Source organism: Xylocopa sonorina, chromosome 7 (assembly GCF_050948175.1).
Source record: "Xylocopa sonorina isolate GNS202 chromosome 7, iyXylSono1_principal, whole genome shotgun sequence".
NCBI lineage: Eukaryota > Metazoa > Arthropoda > Insecta > Hymenoptera > Apidae > Xylocopa > Xylocopa sonorina.
Window position 1 is genome coordinate 13,280,588 of NC_135199.1, and position 15,800 is coordinate 13,296,387.

The 15,800-nt window shown below is 36.9% G+C and overlaps 1 protein-coding gene across 6 annotated transcripts; it reads right to left on the reverse strand.

The window, feature by feature from the left end:
* Nucleotides 1-487: 487 nt before the first annotated feature.
* On the reverse strand, nucleotides 488-15,800 carry Root (ciliary rootlet coiled-coil, rootletin). Of its 6 annotated transcripts, none has more exons than XM_076898481.1 (26): nucleotides 15,729-15,791; nucleotides 9,952-10,044; nucleotides 8,755-8,979; nucleotides 8,111-8,695; nucleotides 7,862-8,014; nucleotides 7,488-7,790; nucleotides 7,140-7,376; nucleotides 6,934-7,070; nucleotides 6,704-6,864; nucleotides 6,495-6,625; nucleotides 6,071-6,433; nucleotides 5,634-5,993; nucleotides 5,364-5,556; nucleotides 4,924-5,283; nucleotides 4,664-4,849; nucleotides 4,340-4,584; nucleotides 4,043-4,258; nucleotides 3,769-3,970; nucleotides 3,597-3,709; nucleotides 3,347-3,523; nucleotides 3,180-3,287; nucleotides 2,929-3,108; nucleotides 2,639-2,851; nucleotides 2,266-2,571; nucleotides 1,830-2,210; nucleotides 488-1,752 (listed from the first exon to the last, which is right to left on the reverse strand). In XM_076898481.1, the coding sequence occupies exons 1-26, from the start codon at nucleotides 15,735-15,737 to the stop codon at nucleotides 1,471-1,473; spliced, it is 5,919 nt and encodes a 1,972-aa protein (XP_076754596.1). In that variant the 5' UTR covers nucleotides 15,738-15,791; the 3' UTR covers nucleotides 488-1,470. The 6 variants fall into 6 exon arrangements, with proteins under 6 accessions (XP_076754596.1, XP_076754597.1, XP_076754601.1 ...); XM_076898482.1 differs by lacking the exon at nucleotides 15,729-15,791 and adding an exon at nucleotides 10,155-10,285; XM_076898486.1 differs by lacking the exon at nucleotides 9,952-10,044 and having other exon boundaries at nucleotides 8,755-8,975; nucleotides 15,729-15,800.

A 15,800-nucleotide genomic window follows, 5' to 3' on the forward strand; every position in this document is an offset into this window, starting at 1 on the left:
ACAGGCGACAAAATAATCTGTGTGACAGGTGAGTGTGTGGTGTAACTAGAAATAAATACCTCGTCTTTTTTAATATATGTGAAGACAGTTAAAGAAGGTTATGCCTTTAGAAACACCCAAATATATGAATTTTGCAATAGTTTATTATATATATATATATGTATATATATTTCTACAAAAGTGAACATTTGTTAACGTACGATATAATTATTATCTATAATATTGAAATGAATAACCATTTTTCAAAGACTAGCATCGTATAAGCCCTATTCTGTTTATGTAATTTGTCAGTTCGAACAGATCAATTTTCCCTTTCCATATTTCATTCGTTACAATGTTACATTGTCATACAACCTATATATTTCTAAGAATACAAGTTTGAAGAAAATCATCTTACATCGGAAATCATTAAGAAAACAATGTACAATGACCTCAAGTAAACACTAAGTTATGAATATAAAAAAGGTGTCCATTCTCTCGTTTAAATTTCTTTACAAACATGGGGAATAATGGCTTTTAAACACTGTGATCTTCTATGATCCGCAAGCAGGACAGTTCAACTGAGCCAGCTAAATATTTTGGCTGGATTAGATGTCTATATATTCTTATCGATAAAGAATAGACACAATCCATTCATTTGCCAACTATGCGTGTTACTTTCGGTATCTTTTTATAACAGTATACCATCCTCTATGCTCTATGCTACGTAAGATTTCAATAATTCGTCTATCAAACAATCTGAAGCATATCTCTACAATGCTTTTGTTCGGTGATCCTCTTTAGTCTCGAGACAAGACTAAAGATAGCATTATTCATACCATCGTAACTTACTCTGAAAGTGCTTTCCAGTGTACGGACCATAAGCACGACGCTTGGTAATCCGAATGTATGAATATAAGTATTTTGAAAATAACAATTTGATACTGTAATAAATTAATAAATAATTTATATATAAAAAGGTACGATATAAAAAACTAAGTTTACTGATAATACATGGACGGATTAGATGTAGGTACATATTTGTCGCGATCCTTCCCTTTCATAAACTTTCGTGATGCATAATGAAAGTAGTACAGTATCGAAATGTTTTTTAGAAAGGAAGATAATGTCCAACAACAAAATTATCTCGCAATAGCAGAGTAATTTTGAGTCGCCTAGAACGTTCAACGTGCGATGGGCACGCGTTAACATTTCCAACGTAGCTAAGTTCATTTCAAATTTGTATAAAGAGTATGTAAAGTAGTATGTAAAAATTGCAAGACACACTAAAGTAGTATTAGCAAAATGTTCTATCAATTACTGATCATCGACTAAACCTATGGCAATGAATTTTAAGTACGTTTCTGACTAGCGTAAAGTGTGTCAGATTATGTTCCCATGTACGGAAGGAATTATTATATACTACTTTTCTTATCATTGAACATATATTGGCAGTTTCCACGTCTGATTCAGTCTAAAACGATATTGTATTTATTTGAGCTGTGCCGGAGTGGAAGATCTATCGTATGACGACGACGGGGGTAAAGCTAACGACGGTGGTAAACTAGTAGTACTTGTCAAGGTAGAATCCAACTTTCGAGCTTCGTGTTCTAATAATACTGCGTCTAACGACGGATCTTGTGCCACTGTTCTCAAAGAATCACCTAGAGCTTGCCTCAATTGTTGCATTTCCCTACCGGCTCTTGAACTTCGCAAGACATACAACTGTCGCCGTTTTATTTCTTGATTTAGTTGTTCACGCAGCAATTGTATCTATTATCCATGCATTCATTCGTAAATATAGATAATCAATGATCGAACGTCTCTATAAATGCGAAGAAAATTAATACCTGATTTTCCAAACGTAACACCTGCTGACGATGACTCTGTTCTCTTGCCTCTAATAATTTCTCAGCTTGCAGCTGAGCTGCTCTAAGTCTCTCGATTTCTCCAGTTCTGTCCCTACTGAAATCAAATATCGAATGCGTGTGACTGTAGCTCGATTTCATTCTTATAAGCTCAGCCTCCTTCTCTGCAAGTTGCGTTTCTAATCTACGGACTTTCAATCTTAGCTCTCTGTTTTCCTGCTCGTAAAGATCGATATCAAAACTTGTGCCCAATAATTCCACATGTGCTTTTTCGGGCCGTTCGTAGCTCTTGCTACGATTGCTCGTTTTAAGTAACGATAACTGACGTTCTAAATTACGTTTATCAGCTTCCAATAATTTCACCTAAAATATACAAAGGTAACATCTTCGTTCCGTAGTAATCGTTATGAATTTTTACCTTGTCGTTAAGAGCTTCCAATTTCCCTCTCATCTCGCTCCTCTCCCTTTGCGCTGTTTGCAATTGCCGTAACAATTCTTCGTCTTTGTTCGTACCTTCTTCTTGCGGATAAGCAACTATTCTCAATTGAGATTCCAAGGCACAACGTTGTACTTCGTTATTCGCTAATTCATTCTGCAGACGAGTGATTTGATCCGTCAGCGTTTGATTTGTATGCTTTAAATCGCTCAAGGATTGTTGCGAAGAATCTACACGTTCTGATAAAACTCTGCGTTCGTTTTCGGCGTTTGTTAGTTGCTTTTGTAACTGCAATAAAATACGTGGCGATATATATTTAAAATATACTTGTTTAATTAACATTTTCTGTGATTACCTGCTTGTTCTTCTCATTAGAAGTTTGCAAAGTGGTGGTTAATTCCATGATATTGTGATGCAATGAATTAATTTCATTCTTTAACTCGCTCTCCGTATTAGACGCCTTTTCCAAGGCAAGGTTTAATTGTTCCACCGTAGATTTTAACGAAGCGCACCGTTCCTCTAAACTCGCCATCGCTCGATTTTGCATGTCGTTCCGTTCTTGCAGTTTCTGAAACGTTTATAAGAAATACAGTAATTTGTAAAAAATAATTAAATATATAATATTCAATTACACTGTATATATACATGAATGTTTGCATCTTTTTCTTGGAACATCATTTGCAATCTCTGAAGGTCACCTTCCAACGACATTCGTTGTAATTCTAGCTTCGTAGCGCGAGATTCGTTTCTACCAAGTTCTTCTTGTAAGTTACGTTTCTCATTTTCGACTTTATTCAGAGCTAGCTTCAATTTATCCATTTTTTCCTAAACAATTGTTGATTGTATTGAATTAACGTAATATTATCTTATTAAAGGGAAGTAAAATATTTTCTTACCTCGTATTGTGCTTTCTCATCAGAACTGCTACTGATAATTGATTCAAGACTAGTCACTTTCTCCCGTAATTGCTCGCATTCCTCCGCCTTTTGTTGCAAAGCGTTTAACTAAAATATACTCGTAAGTAAAAAAAGAAATGATCAAAAATATTACAGATGAACTATACCTGCATTTCATAATTACTCTGCCTTTGGGAAAGTTTCACTTCCAGTGAATTTTTTTCGTCTTGGAGAATTCTTATGTTCGTTAACAATGTATTTATTTGCATATCTGATTTACTTTGAATCTCTTGATTTTCTGTTAATTGCTTTTTCAACGTACACAATTCTGTTTTATAATCATCCTAAAATTTGTATAAATCAACTTTGTAAAATTACTAGTACTTGAAAATTACAATAATTAACGATATCATTTACCCTTTCTCGTTCGATTTGAGCTACTTGTTGCATGAGAGATCGCACGCCTTTTCTAACAACTTCAGGGTCGATATCAAATATCACATCTCTATTAGAGTCAATATGATCTTGGGCTGAACCATAAGGAAAATATATTATAATTGTAAGTTATTTATATCGAGATATTACATACCTCTGGCAGGGCTCCATCTCCTCGAAGGACTCGTTAATTTAAATGGTATATTGACGCTCCCATCCATTTGAATACCAGCGATTCGACGCAAGGTAGAACCTACGCTACTCAATTTTTGTTCGACCTCCTTCTTTGCCATTTCCAATTGTGATAGTTGAGCATCCAAAGCTCGAACTCGTCCTTCAGATCCTCCAAGACGCGCCTAATTGATATGCATCTCATTAAATCCTGAAATCCATTTTTGTGAAGGTAAAAATTTTTATTGTCATTTCACCTTAAGCTCCTGGATCTGTTGAGAAGCATCGGCTAAACAAACTTCTAAATTATGCTTTTGGTCCTCAAGTTTTCTCTCGCGACATCGACTGTCTTCGAGTCGTACTACTAGTTCTTGTTCTCTAGCTCTCCACCGTTCATCTTCTTCATCGGCTCGTGAACGTAATCTTCCGAGCTCTTGTCTCGTTACTTTCAAACTATTATCAACATCTACAAACTATCAAAAAATAATAAAATTTGTGGAAGATATCGCTTTTCTGTTTTTTTTCTCTCATTTTGTGCAGTCTTTATGTTCTACCTGTTTTTTCACTTGATGCAACTGCAATTGCAAACGTTCCCTTTCTTCTGTTTCATTAGTTAACCGAGCTTGCAATTCTTTCTCATCATTTTGTGCTTGCGTATTACTTTGGTGAGATTTTTGTAATTCATCTTGTGTGAAGTGAAGCTGTTTTTGTTGTTGCAACATTTCTCGCTCCATATCACGAAGCTGCGCTTGAAGGCGAGATCTTTCTGCGTCTATGCTTATTTTCATATCCTCCAACCCTTTGAAATGTAAATCCAAGAAACATAAATACAAGTAATACTAACAACAAATTTATATGACTATTATAGCCTAGATTACCCGCTATTTTTTGATAGGATTCTTCTAATGTTCTACTTTGCTCTCTTTTTTCACTTTCTATACGTTTCACGTGTTCACGCAATTCTTTGTTGCTGCTGTTATACTTCTCCTTTTCATACGTACAGTCAGCCAATTGCCTCCTAATGTCTACTAATTCTTTGCGCAATGTTTCATTAAGATTTTCAGCTATAAAAGATATAATCGTTATGATGGTTACAACAAATAATTAGATTGATCTTAAAAATAAATATAAACTATACCATCTTTAAGTTTTCTAATTGTTTCCTGTAACTGATTCTGTAAACTATCAACTTTATCCTCCGTCATGTGTAATTGAACTTGTAATTCTTCAGATTCTCTTTGCGCTGATTCACGTTCCTTCCAGAGTTCTTCGATCTTCAATTCGAGTTTTATTTTCTCCTCGTCAGCTTTCAATTTAGTTTCGTCCAATTTTGTTTTAAAACGGCTCAATTCATCACGCAATTGATTCGCGTTATTACGTTCTTGTTCAGCTCGTGCTGCGGCTTCCCGTTTTATTCGTTCCACGTTGTTCTTTTCCCCTTCCATGTCACGTAAAACACCCTCAAGTTTTTCCATTAACGCCTGTTGATCGTGATGAGCTGAGAAGCATAAAACACACAGGACATCACATTTTTTGCTTCTTATTACTTTCATATTTTAGACATCTAACGCTTGTTACCTATAAGAAGAGCTTGTTGTTTATCATTCTCTGCCCTAAGAAGAACTTCTTCGTGTTGCTGGCATAAATTTTCTATGTGTTGCTGCATTTCGTCTATCCTTTGTTGCAATTGATTTATCTCATTATCTTTCTCCCCAGTAAGTTGCAAAAGGGACTGCTGAAGGCGTTTCTCCAAGTTTATCTTTATCTGTTCCTAAAAATGAATTCGATTAGTATATTACACGCCATATGCGCCGTAATTCGATTTTTCTACGTTTCTATACGTTATACTTTTTCTTCGATTAATTTTTTTATGTTGTCTTCGCTCTGTTTTTTCACGTTGGAAATGATTTGTTGGAATTCAGCTTCTTGGTCACCGCTCTGTTGAGTCAAAGTTTGCTTTATTTCGTGAGCCCGTTTCTCGCTATTGTCCACTTCTTTCATTAATCTTTCTACTTGTCCTTTCAAGCTTTCTTGTTTTATTAGCAGATCTTTCTGTTCCTTTTCCAACTGTGTCTTTTTCACGTGCATATTTTCCAAATTAGTTTGCGTATCGAATAAGACGCCTTCCAATGTCTCCTTTTCAGTGCGCATCGATGCGAGTTGCTCTTGGAGTCGCTGTATTTCTTTCTCGTTTGTTTCTAAAAGCACCTGCATAAATAAAGAAACGATTACATTTACAACGGAAAAGAAGCAAAAATTTATTAGTGATAATCTATGACGTTCACTTGTTTCTCTTCATTGTCTTTTACGAGATCCTCCAGATTTCGATTTATTCTTCCATTCATCTCATTCGCCTGTTCTAATCTTTGCCTGAGTCGCATTGATTCTTCGTTTAACGTTTCTTTCTTTCGTGCTAAAACTGAAACTTGATTACTCAAATCTCCACGCTCACGCGTAACTTGTGCCAATTCTATCTCAATCTTCTCCTTTTCAATCTCTAGAAACTTTACTTTCTCATTCAAAGTTACTTTTTCGGATTCCAAATCGAGTCTGGTTTGTTCTGCTTGAAGCAGTTCTTTTCTTAAGGAACCCAAGTCATTTTGCTGATCAGCACATTGACTTGTCAATTTATTTTTCTCTTCTGTTACCTAAAATTAATATAAATTATTCTTAAGTAATGTGTATTGAGAATAGTTCAAACAATGTTACTTTTTTTAACTCTTCCTGTAGTCGTTGTTTTTCTTGTTCGTGATTACTACAGACTGTTTCTAATTTCATTAAAACTTCTTGCACATCAGATTTTTCTAACAGTACACGTTCCAATTCTAGTTCCAAGTCACCTAGGCAACGATTAAATCATTATTAATCTGTAATAAGTGTAATGATTGTAAAGAAATTATTTTCTCATGGAACACAACCTTTGCTTTTTTCAATTTGAGAAATTAGTCCATCTGTTTCTAGTTTCTGCTGTTCTAACATATCTTTGGCAAGATATGCTTTATTCAATTCTTCCCGTAAAGTTAGTAGTTCCTCTCTCATTTTGCTGCACCTATCTTCCTCTGAACGAAGATTTAGTTCCCTAATAATTTAACTTTATTTGATTATTTAATGACAATGTACGCGGCAATATAATTCTTATTTAATATACCTCAATTCTATATCTTTTGATAATCTATTAAGTTCACTTTGAAGATATAGTTTTTCATCTTCAAGACTATCACAAAGCTTTTGTAATTTGTTATTAGCTTTCTGTAACTTTTCACAATCGTTGTTTAAGTTTTCCATCTAAAAATAAATGTTTTGCTGTAATAGACGAAAGTGGTAAAATTGGCTGTAAATAAAAAAACTTCATACCATGCTGTTAATTTCCACTCTACTTTTATCAAGCGCGTTTTTCTCTATCCTTACTGTATCAAGCCCTTTCTGTAACATGTCCTTTTCTTGAATAAGCTGCGAACAATGCAACCGAACTACATCCAGTTCGGTAATCAATTCTTCTGTTCTTTTTTCTAAAGTTTTAACGTTTTCTTCCGCGCTCTCGCATTGTTTGCGAGTCGTTTGTAGTTGTTCCTTATTAGTTTGTAATTTCACCTAATCGCAATAAATTGTTAACACATGTTATTAAACGATATACATAAGGAATATTTAAAGAAATGTATACATTTACAAATTACCGAAACATACAATATAAAATCTTCACACCTGAAGCTCATGTATAGTCAATTGATATTTATGTAGAGCTGCTTGCACAGCACTGATAGTACTTTCAGCAAAGGCCGGAATGGTGTTGCTTCTTGTACCTCTTTTTGGCGATTTTTGAGGGATTGGTGCAGTAGGAGATAAATGAAGATGAGGCGGGGCTTGAGTAGATTCGATTTCACGATTCTCCGCGTCTTGGATCACCGCATGCGCTATATCTCTCAATGCAGACTGTAAAATTTCGATGTCGTCTTGTAAACGTGTATTGCGATGCACTTCTGTTTCTGCTTCCGCACATCTTTCTTCCTGCATATGAAATAATTAATCCCATTTGTCGCATACAAGGTTCAATTATCAGACAATTACGATTTATTTACCAAACTATGAACATCACGAACAAGCTGATTAATTTTTTCCTCTTTTGCACGTATTTCATTTTGAGCTACATCGTACTGTTGTTTAAGACCTACTAATTCTGTTTTCATATCAGTTGCTAATTGTTCTTGTGCCTGCTGAACTTGTTGAGATATCTAAATTATAATGATAGTAGAAAATGATTAGAATCAAATAAAAAAAGTACACTAAAACTATATCAAATAAGAAACATAATAAAATTGTAAATGTACCATTGGTTGCATAGCTGCTTGCATCCTCATAGCAAACACTGTGTTATTACAAGCTGACGAAACATCATTAAAAGTAGAAATAATGCTATTTTTCATTTTTAATAGATCTCTTTCTGTACTAGATTTTATCTCTGCAAATAATCGTTTTACGGAAACAACATCGCGCCACAGATTTAATAATCTATTATGCTCTGAAGTATAGTATTCATTGAAAGCTTGCTCCTCTTCTCTCCACTCTTCCTCTTTAATGGCTAGCTCTTCTCTTAAAATATCCCAATCGTTACTTAACTTTTGCAGATCATTTGTAAGTGCTTCATTTGTCTGATGAGATTCTTCTAACTGATCCTTTAAAGTAGTATTTATTTGCAAAAGTTTCTCACACCTCTTTCGTTCTTCTCCAAGTTTTTTTAAAGCAGTATCCATATCATGAATTTGCTCTTCCCGTATTTCTCTTAACGTCTGATGAGCTGCATCTAGAGCAGAAGTTGTTGGAGGTGCAGAAGCTGCAACTTTACTCGAATCATATACAACAGACTCTGCCATTTGATTTTCCAATTCTGAACATCTTTGCTTATATTGCAGTACCTAAAAATATCATTTGCTATGGTAAAAGGCAACGATATAGGCACTGGGAAATCTCTTACTTTGGCTTGCAAACGGGAAACAAGCGCAGCCTGATGCTGTTGAGCTTGTCTGTATGTATCCAAGCGTCTTTTATAATTGGCTGCTTCTTCTTCAAGCCGATGACGTAGCTCGTAATTTTGTCTAACTAATGCATCTGGTGATAGATCCTCATCACTTAAACGATCCCCAGTACCACTGACTGTGCTACCTGCAGAATCCATCTTCCCACCCGTACTTCTGTCTGTCTATGAGAATATTGATCTTTTATAAATCAATGCAATATCCTATATACAGAAATTTAAGGTACAAAATGTGCTAAACATTTTTTTTTAAATCAATACCTTAAAAGATTTCCTAAGAGCTATATTGCATTATTTGATTTATAATTCGAGTTACAATCGCAGTATGAATCCATTGTCACTTCATGGTATAGTTATAAACAACTATGTATGTACAATATTTAAGAAGTATCACATATACGTACATATAGGAACTCTTATCTATAAGATACATATTATGTTTAGAACTCTCTTTTTCCCGATTGTCATAAAAAAAGAAATCATTAGCCTTTTACGTTAAAATAACAAAGTTATGTCTCATCATTAATAGGTTATGTTTCTGTTTATTGTTTGCCGTTGCTTGGTAAGGTAGAATATAAATGCATTTAATTATACAAGCATATAATTATGAAAACGCGTGATCTCTGACTGTTCAATTGCGTAATTAATTCTGTTCTGCATATATAGTGCAGAGATTTATTTAAAACAAATCAAGGTATTTTATTTCTTGAAAAGGTTATTGTTAATTATTTATTTTACTTTTATTAAACAATATGTACGCAACATGTGTATGTACTCATAATATGATATACAAGATAAACCACTTAACATCTTCAATTGTATAGGTCTTAAGTGCCTTGGTGTTTGGAAAATTTCTATACCATTCCATGAAATTCTACATATTCTTCATAACGAAGTTTAGAAAAACATATGTACATATGTTGAAGACTGAAAAGTGGACTAAATTGACCCCTGAACCTTTGATGTAGCTTCATTTTTAAGGAAGGTACGTATATAATTACATTGCATTGCCATCCTTCTTTCCCACGTATAAAACGATGGATATAATTAATATATTAGAATTTAGTAATTCTTTAGGTATGCGATCTTAATTGTTCAATATTTGAAGGATCGTTAAAGAAAGATCAGATAAAGTACCTCCCTGGTCCTACTGGGGCCTCTGAGAAACGGTGGTCGCCGCCTCTCCATCTGTCCTCTCGTTGATAATTGTGGAATACCTTTGGATAACGTCTAGAACACATATTTTTACAGTGTCTAAAATATCCTCATCTACGATAATACCACTATTATAAAATTATTCCTAACTTTCCACCGTTAACGTTTACAAAACGTATATCTACCGTGCAAGATAAGAGGCGTTGGTGTGTGTATGTCGATGTAGCGAAGCGAAACGATTTTTATGCCCGATCGTTGATACAATTTTCTCCTTGAAAATTATCAGGCTCGTTAGAACGACATAGACAATAATAAACAAATATTGAAAGAAAAATAATTACAAAACGAAAAGCAAGAGAGTGAGACGATGAGACGGGAGACGGAGATGACTTTTAACATCTGACTCGTGTACCGCAACACGTACTTCAATCCAGTAACGATTACACTAGGTCAGTTTAATCTCCCTATAAAAGTAATAAAGAAAGCTACTGAAAAAACGTCGTTATCGACGCGAGGAGATCAAACACATTCGCTACATATGGAGGTATGTTGCTTCCAAGTTTTTTCTTCATTCGCCACAGATTTGATGCTTTCATTACTTCCGGACGGTTTCAGAAAATTCATTACACTTGTACGAGGCCCCTGGAAGTTCCAAGAATTACGAGCCAGTTTAATTGTCCGGAGAATCGACAAGGAAACGGAGCCACGCGTAGTCGTGCTTCTCGATTTTCCTCTTTCGTTGAAGCTCTGTCGTATCCGGTATCTGCGCGAATGGAAGTAGAAGAAGCACGACCCTCTGCCAGGCACCGAATGGCACCAATCGATATGTATATAGCCAAAGTGGCCCCTCGCGAGGAGGAGGATATCACCCCTCGAATACGCTGTTTCAACTTTTCTACGACTTCGTACACACGGCTTTCAGTTGGTGGAAGGTTCCGACTGATCGAGAAGCGAAATCAAAGTCTTTGTTTCTTTATCGGAGGTTGAAACCTTTTCTTCTACATCGTGGAAATCTCATATGGAGGTAAAATAGTAGTACCTTTTATTCAGTCGCACACAATTCTTGATTCATCAAATGCATAGCAGCGGCACCAGTTGATGCTGATGGTACACGTGATCCGTATCTTCTCTGTATCTCAACGAGAAGCGAATTACATGATGTATACCATTAAAGTTCTCTATTGATATTAAAAATATCAAATAACTGCAGTGTCTATCAGGATTAGTACCTACACTTGACAAATGGAGGACTCGTAACTGAAAAAATTACCTCTGGAAGAGAAATGAAGAAAAACTGACCCCTCGATACGATCAGATGCATTTCAATTTAATGGCACAGTTAAGTAAAATGAGATATATTCGATTTCCGGATGGAACATCTTGTTGTTAAAGGGAAAGAAGAATTTCGCAATGGTAGGTTGGCATGATCAGTCCCGCGTGCAAATCAGTCAGGGAAGTTTAACGTACGAGCTGCACGCGGTATGGATGCGCCGTCGTTTGAGCAACCCCTCTGAGAATCTCGCAGCTGTACTAATAATCGCAAGATAAACCGCGTCGGGTACATTCGATCTTCCGCGTCGATAGTAATAACAATTAACTCGTGTTCGCGCGCTAAACGATGACTAAAAGTTGCCGAAACTCGACACCTTACAACCCGTTTTCGATCACGCGTCCCAGCTCGAAGCGATATCCAGTGTGAAATTTGGCTCCATCGTAATTGCACTAAATTAGGAAACACGAGAAGGCATTAACACGTTCGCTGCCATCTCGCACGTATACCCACGTACGAGTGTCTTGGTCCAAGAAGCAAATAAATGATCTTTTACATCTTTTAAATCTCTGACGTATTCTCAAAAATGTACTGGATAAAATAAAATATATACATTTTATGTTTCAGATCTTCTGGAAACGTACAGAGCTGCAGAGATTTATCTGATTGTAATAGATTACCAAGTGGGTAATCAACGCGTGGTCGTGGAGTTTGAACCATATCAAAACATCGAAGGGAACGAGCAATCCGGATTGAACTGCCAGTTATATGTGCGTGCATATCTAAATGAGTTTTTGCAGACAGTTTTGGTTCAATAGGGTCATTGAGATTTCACCCCTTCCATCGTGTTTCTCCCCTTTCTTTACGTTATCCCGTCAGTGATAACGGCACTGGGATATCGTCTGCATTGCTTTTTGTTGCTCCTCTTCGGCGAGATAGTTTTGCCCTCGCTTCTTCTCTTTCTGTTTTGTTTCTTTTTCTCTTTCCTTTGCTACTATACATGCCGAGCAAAGTCGAGAATCGGACCGGTGTATTTCCACCATTCCAAACGAACTAACTTCGTTCCATTACACCTGTTCGAGATAACGCGAGGAACACCAAACAGCGGCGTTAAAAATGAATGAGTAGGAAGCCGTTTTGGTAATTGAAGATGTAAACGTGTATGCCCCATACGCGTTCGATCCACTCTTCTAGTAAGTTGTTTGGTTTTTTTTTCTTGGTCCGAGCAACACATTGTTATCAAACCTCGTGGTTTTCGCAAGACGCTTTGATTAGCAAATGTATTTTCGTTTATGACGCAAATTTACGCCAAGAAAAGAACGTCTCGAATTCTCGACCGAAAGTTTCAACGGCCTATTGCACGATAATAAATAGAATTACTTAATGTAAGTGTAATTAAACATTTCTAGATATAGTGGCTACAAAAAGCGTTTAACGTTGCTGTCGCGCGCTACAGAAGTCAATGAGGAAGCGCTATATTGGAAAACATAAGTATGTAAAAATAGTTTTTTACATAGAAAAAGCGGTAGAAAATAATGATAGTGGCAAAAATTTCTTAGAACGGCATTAAACTTTGCAGATAAGCGTATCGGATGGGCATAGCGTGATAGAATCCGGGCTCGTTGCACAGGAATTCACGGTCACATAGTTTCACAAAGGGACTGTGCCTGGTGCTCGTCCTTGACCATGGGAGAATGAGCTTCGATTACATGCTTCGAATACCGAATCGATTCATAGTTCAACCAGTTCAACGCCAGCGCCTGAAACTTCCGCCACTTCCATATTAATTTGCATTTTAACAAGGCTGGTCGCACGGATAGTTGCCCGTCGTTTTCGATCGCACAAGTGGAACGAAGGATAACAGTTTCAACGTTTATTTAATTGGCAAGATCCAAACCGTTACCGTAATAGTGACTCGGTCAACAGTGACTTGTAAAGTCCAAGATTCGATTCTAAGTTTAGCCGATTTGGTAAAAATTTCACAACTAACTTGTCTGATAAAGTGAAGGAAATTATTAATATACCTAACTATTTCGCCGATAGCGAGAGAAAAAAAAACGTGCCAAGAGGGGAAAGGAAAGAATGTTAAAATAAACGAATGAGTCAATCAAATTTCTTTCTTATATAATTCGGACTTTGCGTGACCTTTTCGGTGGTTAGCATTATCAAATTATATTCGCATGGCACATGTCACGTATAAGAGTTATTTCTATGTAATCAGTGGTTCCTCCCAAAATGAATTAGAGTACTTCAATTACATAATCGGAGAATCCATAGACTAGAGTCCATCGGTGTCATGCAAAACTGTTATCAGAGACAGAGCGTTAAGGAACATAGTGTAAAACAATTATAGATAAGAAACGATGATCTACGAGTCAAAAGCGAAACGTAAACGATGTAAATCGCTCTCGGAAATTAACAACGGTCAATGTTCAGTTAGATATTAAATTCCGTACGCGAATTTACATTCGAATAGCACTATCGAAGGCGCCTAATTATCTCTAGCAAAGCTTCTAGTACTATTCTCTTATCGTTGCATCATTCCAAAGATCGAAGATTGGACTTTCTTAGACCCTAGCTGCGCCTGCATTTATCAGCCATTCAGGAAGCGAGCGTGCCTGTTATATTTATAATACGTAACCACGCGAAATGAATATATTACTGTCTATCGAGAACTCGTTAATTAATAAGGACAGCGGGACGTGACGAAGTGAACGTCTTATAAAGTCGGGGAAATTACCACGGTCAATGTCCATCGTTTGTCCGGTTCACGCGTCAAGCGATACGACTCACGCAATGTCGAGAAACGATTGCGAGAGTGTTAAAAAAAAGCACGGCTCGACTACAACCGAGTCGTTGCTTGCAAATTAATATTGCGCGCATTCTTCCTTTTTCTTTACTCCGTTTTGTACTCGTTAGTCTTTTTCCCTTCTGTATTTCTGTAATAGAACAGTAGCGAAGAAATATCAATAACGATAAGACCGCAGTGTCAAACAGGAATAAATTGCCGTAACAAGTTCCCGTAATATCTACATGTATGATACGTAACAAATTTTTCTCGATAACACGCAGCTACAAATTAGCTTCCTATATTCTTTTTGCCACTTGATATTTAATTTGAACGGAATGGATAGACCGTAAAAGGTAGAAACTTTGTGCGGCAAAAGAGCTATGTAATTAAGTTAAGCAATATCGACCAGTGTAAAGGTGACATATGCGCAATTGATTGCGTGTAGGAAACGCGTTTCATGCGAATGCATATTTCATTGGATAAAGAAAACTCTTTTTGTGACACGCAACGCGCTTCCCTGCTTAACTCGTGCCGGAATAAAGATCTAATTTTATTCGTCTCTTCTCAATTTTCCTCGTTTGTACAATTTAATAACTTCAAAGAGTACATAGAAAGCTCAGCGACCGACATTCGAGAAAAAAATTTGGTCGTTAATGGTAGAAAATCGAATTGGAATATACAACAGGGGACGCGAGTATGGATTTAAGAAACGTGCACGACACGTCTTGATAAGCGTCAGCACGTGGTGAACAAGCACGAGTGGGGTGCTGCGACACGTGACAGAATCAACCCCAGCTACGAAGCCCAACCAAATGACTACGTTCGTAGAGAACTACCGTGCTACCCCTTCGAGGATGCGTCATGCCTCTGTGAAACTAGCCACTGGCCAGTCTATCGTCACCGTCGCTAATTACGCAGACCGGAAACAGAATTTCTGATCACGAAGAATTTTTCGCGCTCGAACGAAGAAGCAGCTACAAAAGACTTACGAAAGATTAAGAGGCACTTAAAATTTGTTGCGCCGCGGAAAATAATTGCTACACGCTCAATCGAATCAGAGCAAGTATAGTCGGTTAACGATAGAGAATGATAGGTCAGAGATCATTATCCGTGGGGAACGGTGGAAACCCGAGGGAGAGTACCGGCGTCGAGTTCGTTTACTCGATTCTCCGATAGTATTGCTCGGCAGACCGGATTCGAGTTAATGGAAGGAGTCAATCAATCCTCGACACTGCGAAACTAGTTAAACCGGTAACGCTAATTATCTCGTTCCTCCGCGGTGAGTTTATTGCACCTGGAGATCTCTTCGAACGATCGAAGATTTTGTTGATTAATTGCGTGGCGAACGCTATCGAGTCTACACTTCAGAATTAATTACACTTCGTGCCATGCGAGGAAGCTCAAGGAAATCGTTCAACTATCCGACAATGGTAACACGGATAATGAATGTTTAAACTCTGTGCTCCCTTTTCTTTTAATTAGTATATTCCGTGAAAAGAACCGCGACTTTGGTGGATCTATCAGCCAACTGAATACAATACGCGATGCGATACATTCCCATACATCTTAATCTAAAAAAAGAATTACAAAACAACAAACGATTGAAGTACGTCGGAAAGAAGCAGCGTGCAAGGATCCGCGTGTGCGAAATTCAGTTAGATAGAATTGTAAATTATTTGTTGCCCCGTCAGAACTCACCCGTGACATCTCGAGCGGTTCGTCGTAGCAAAAACTCGACTATGGTATCAACGATCTCTACAGCGAGAGAGA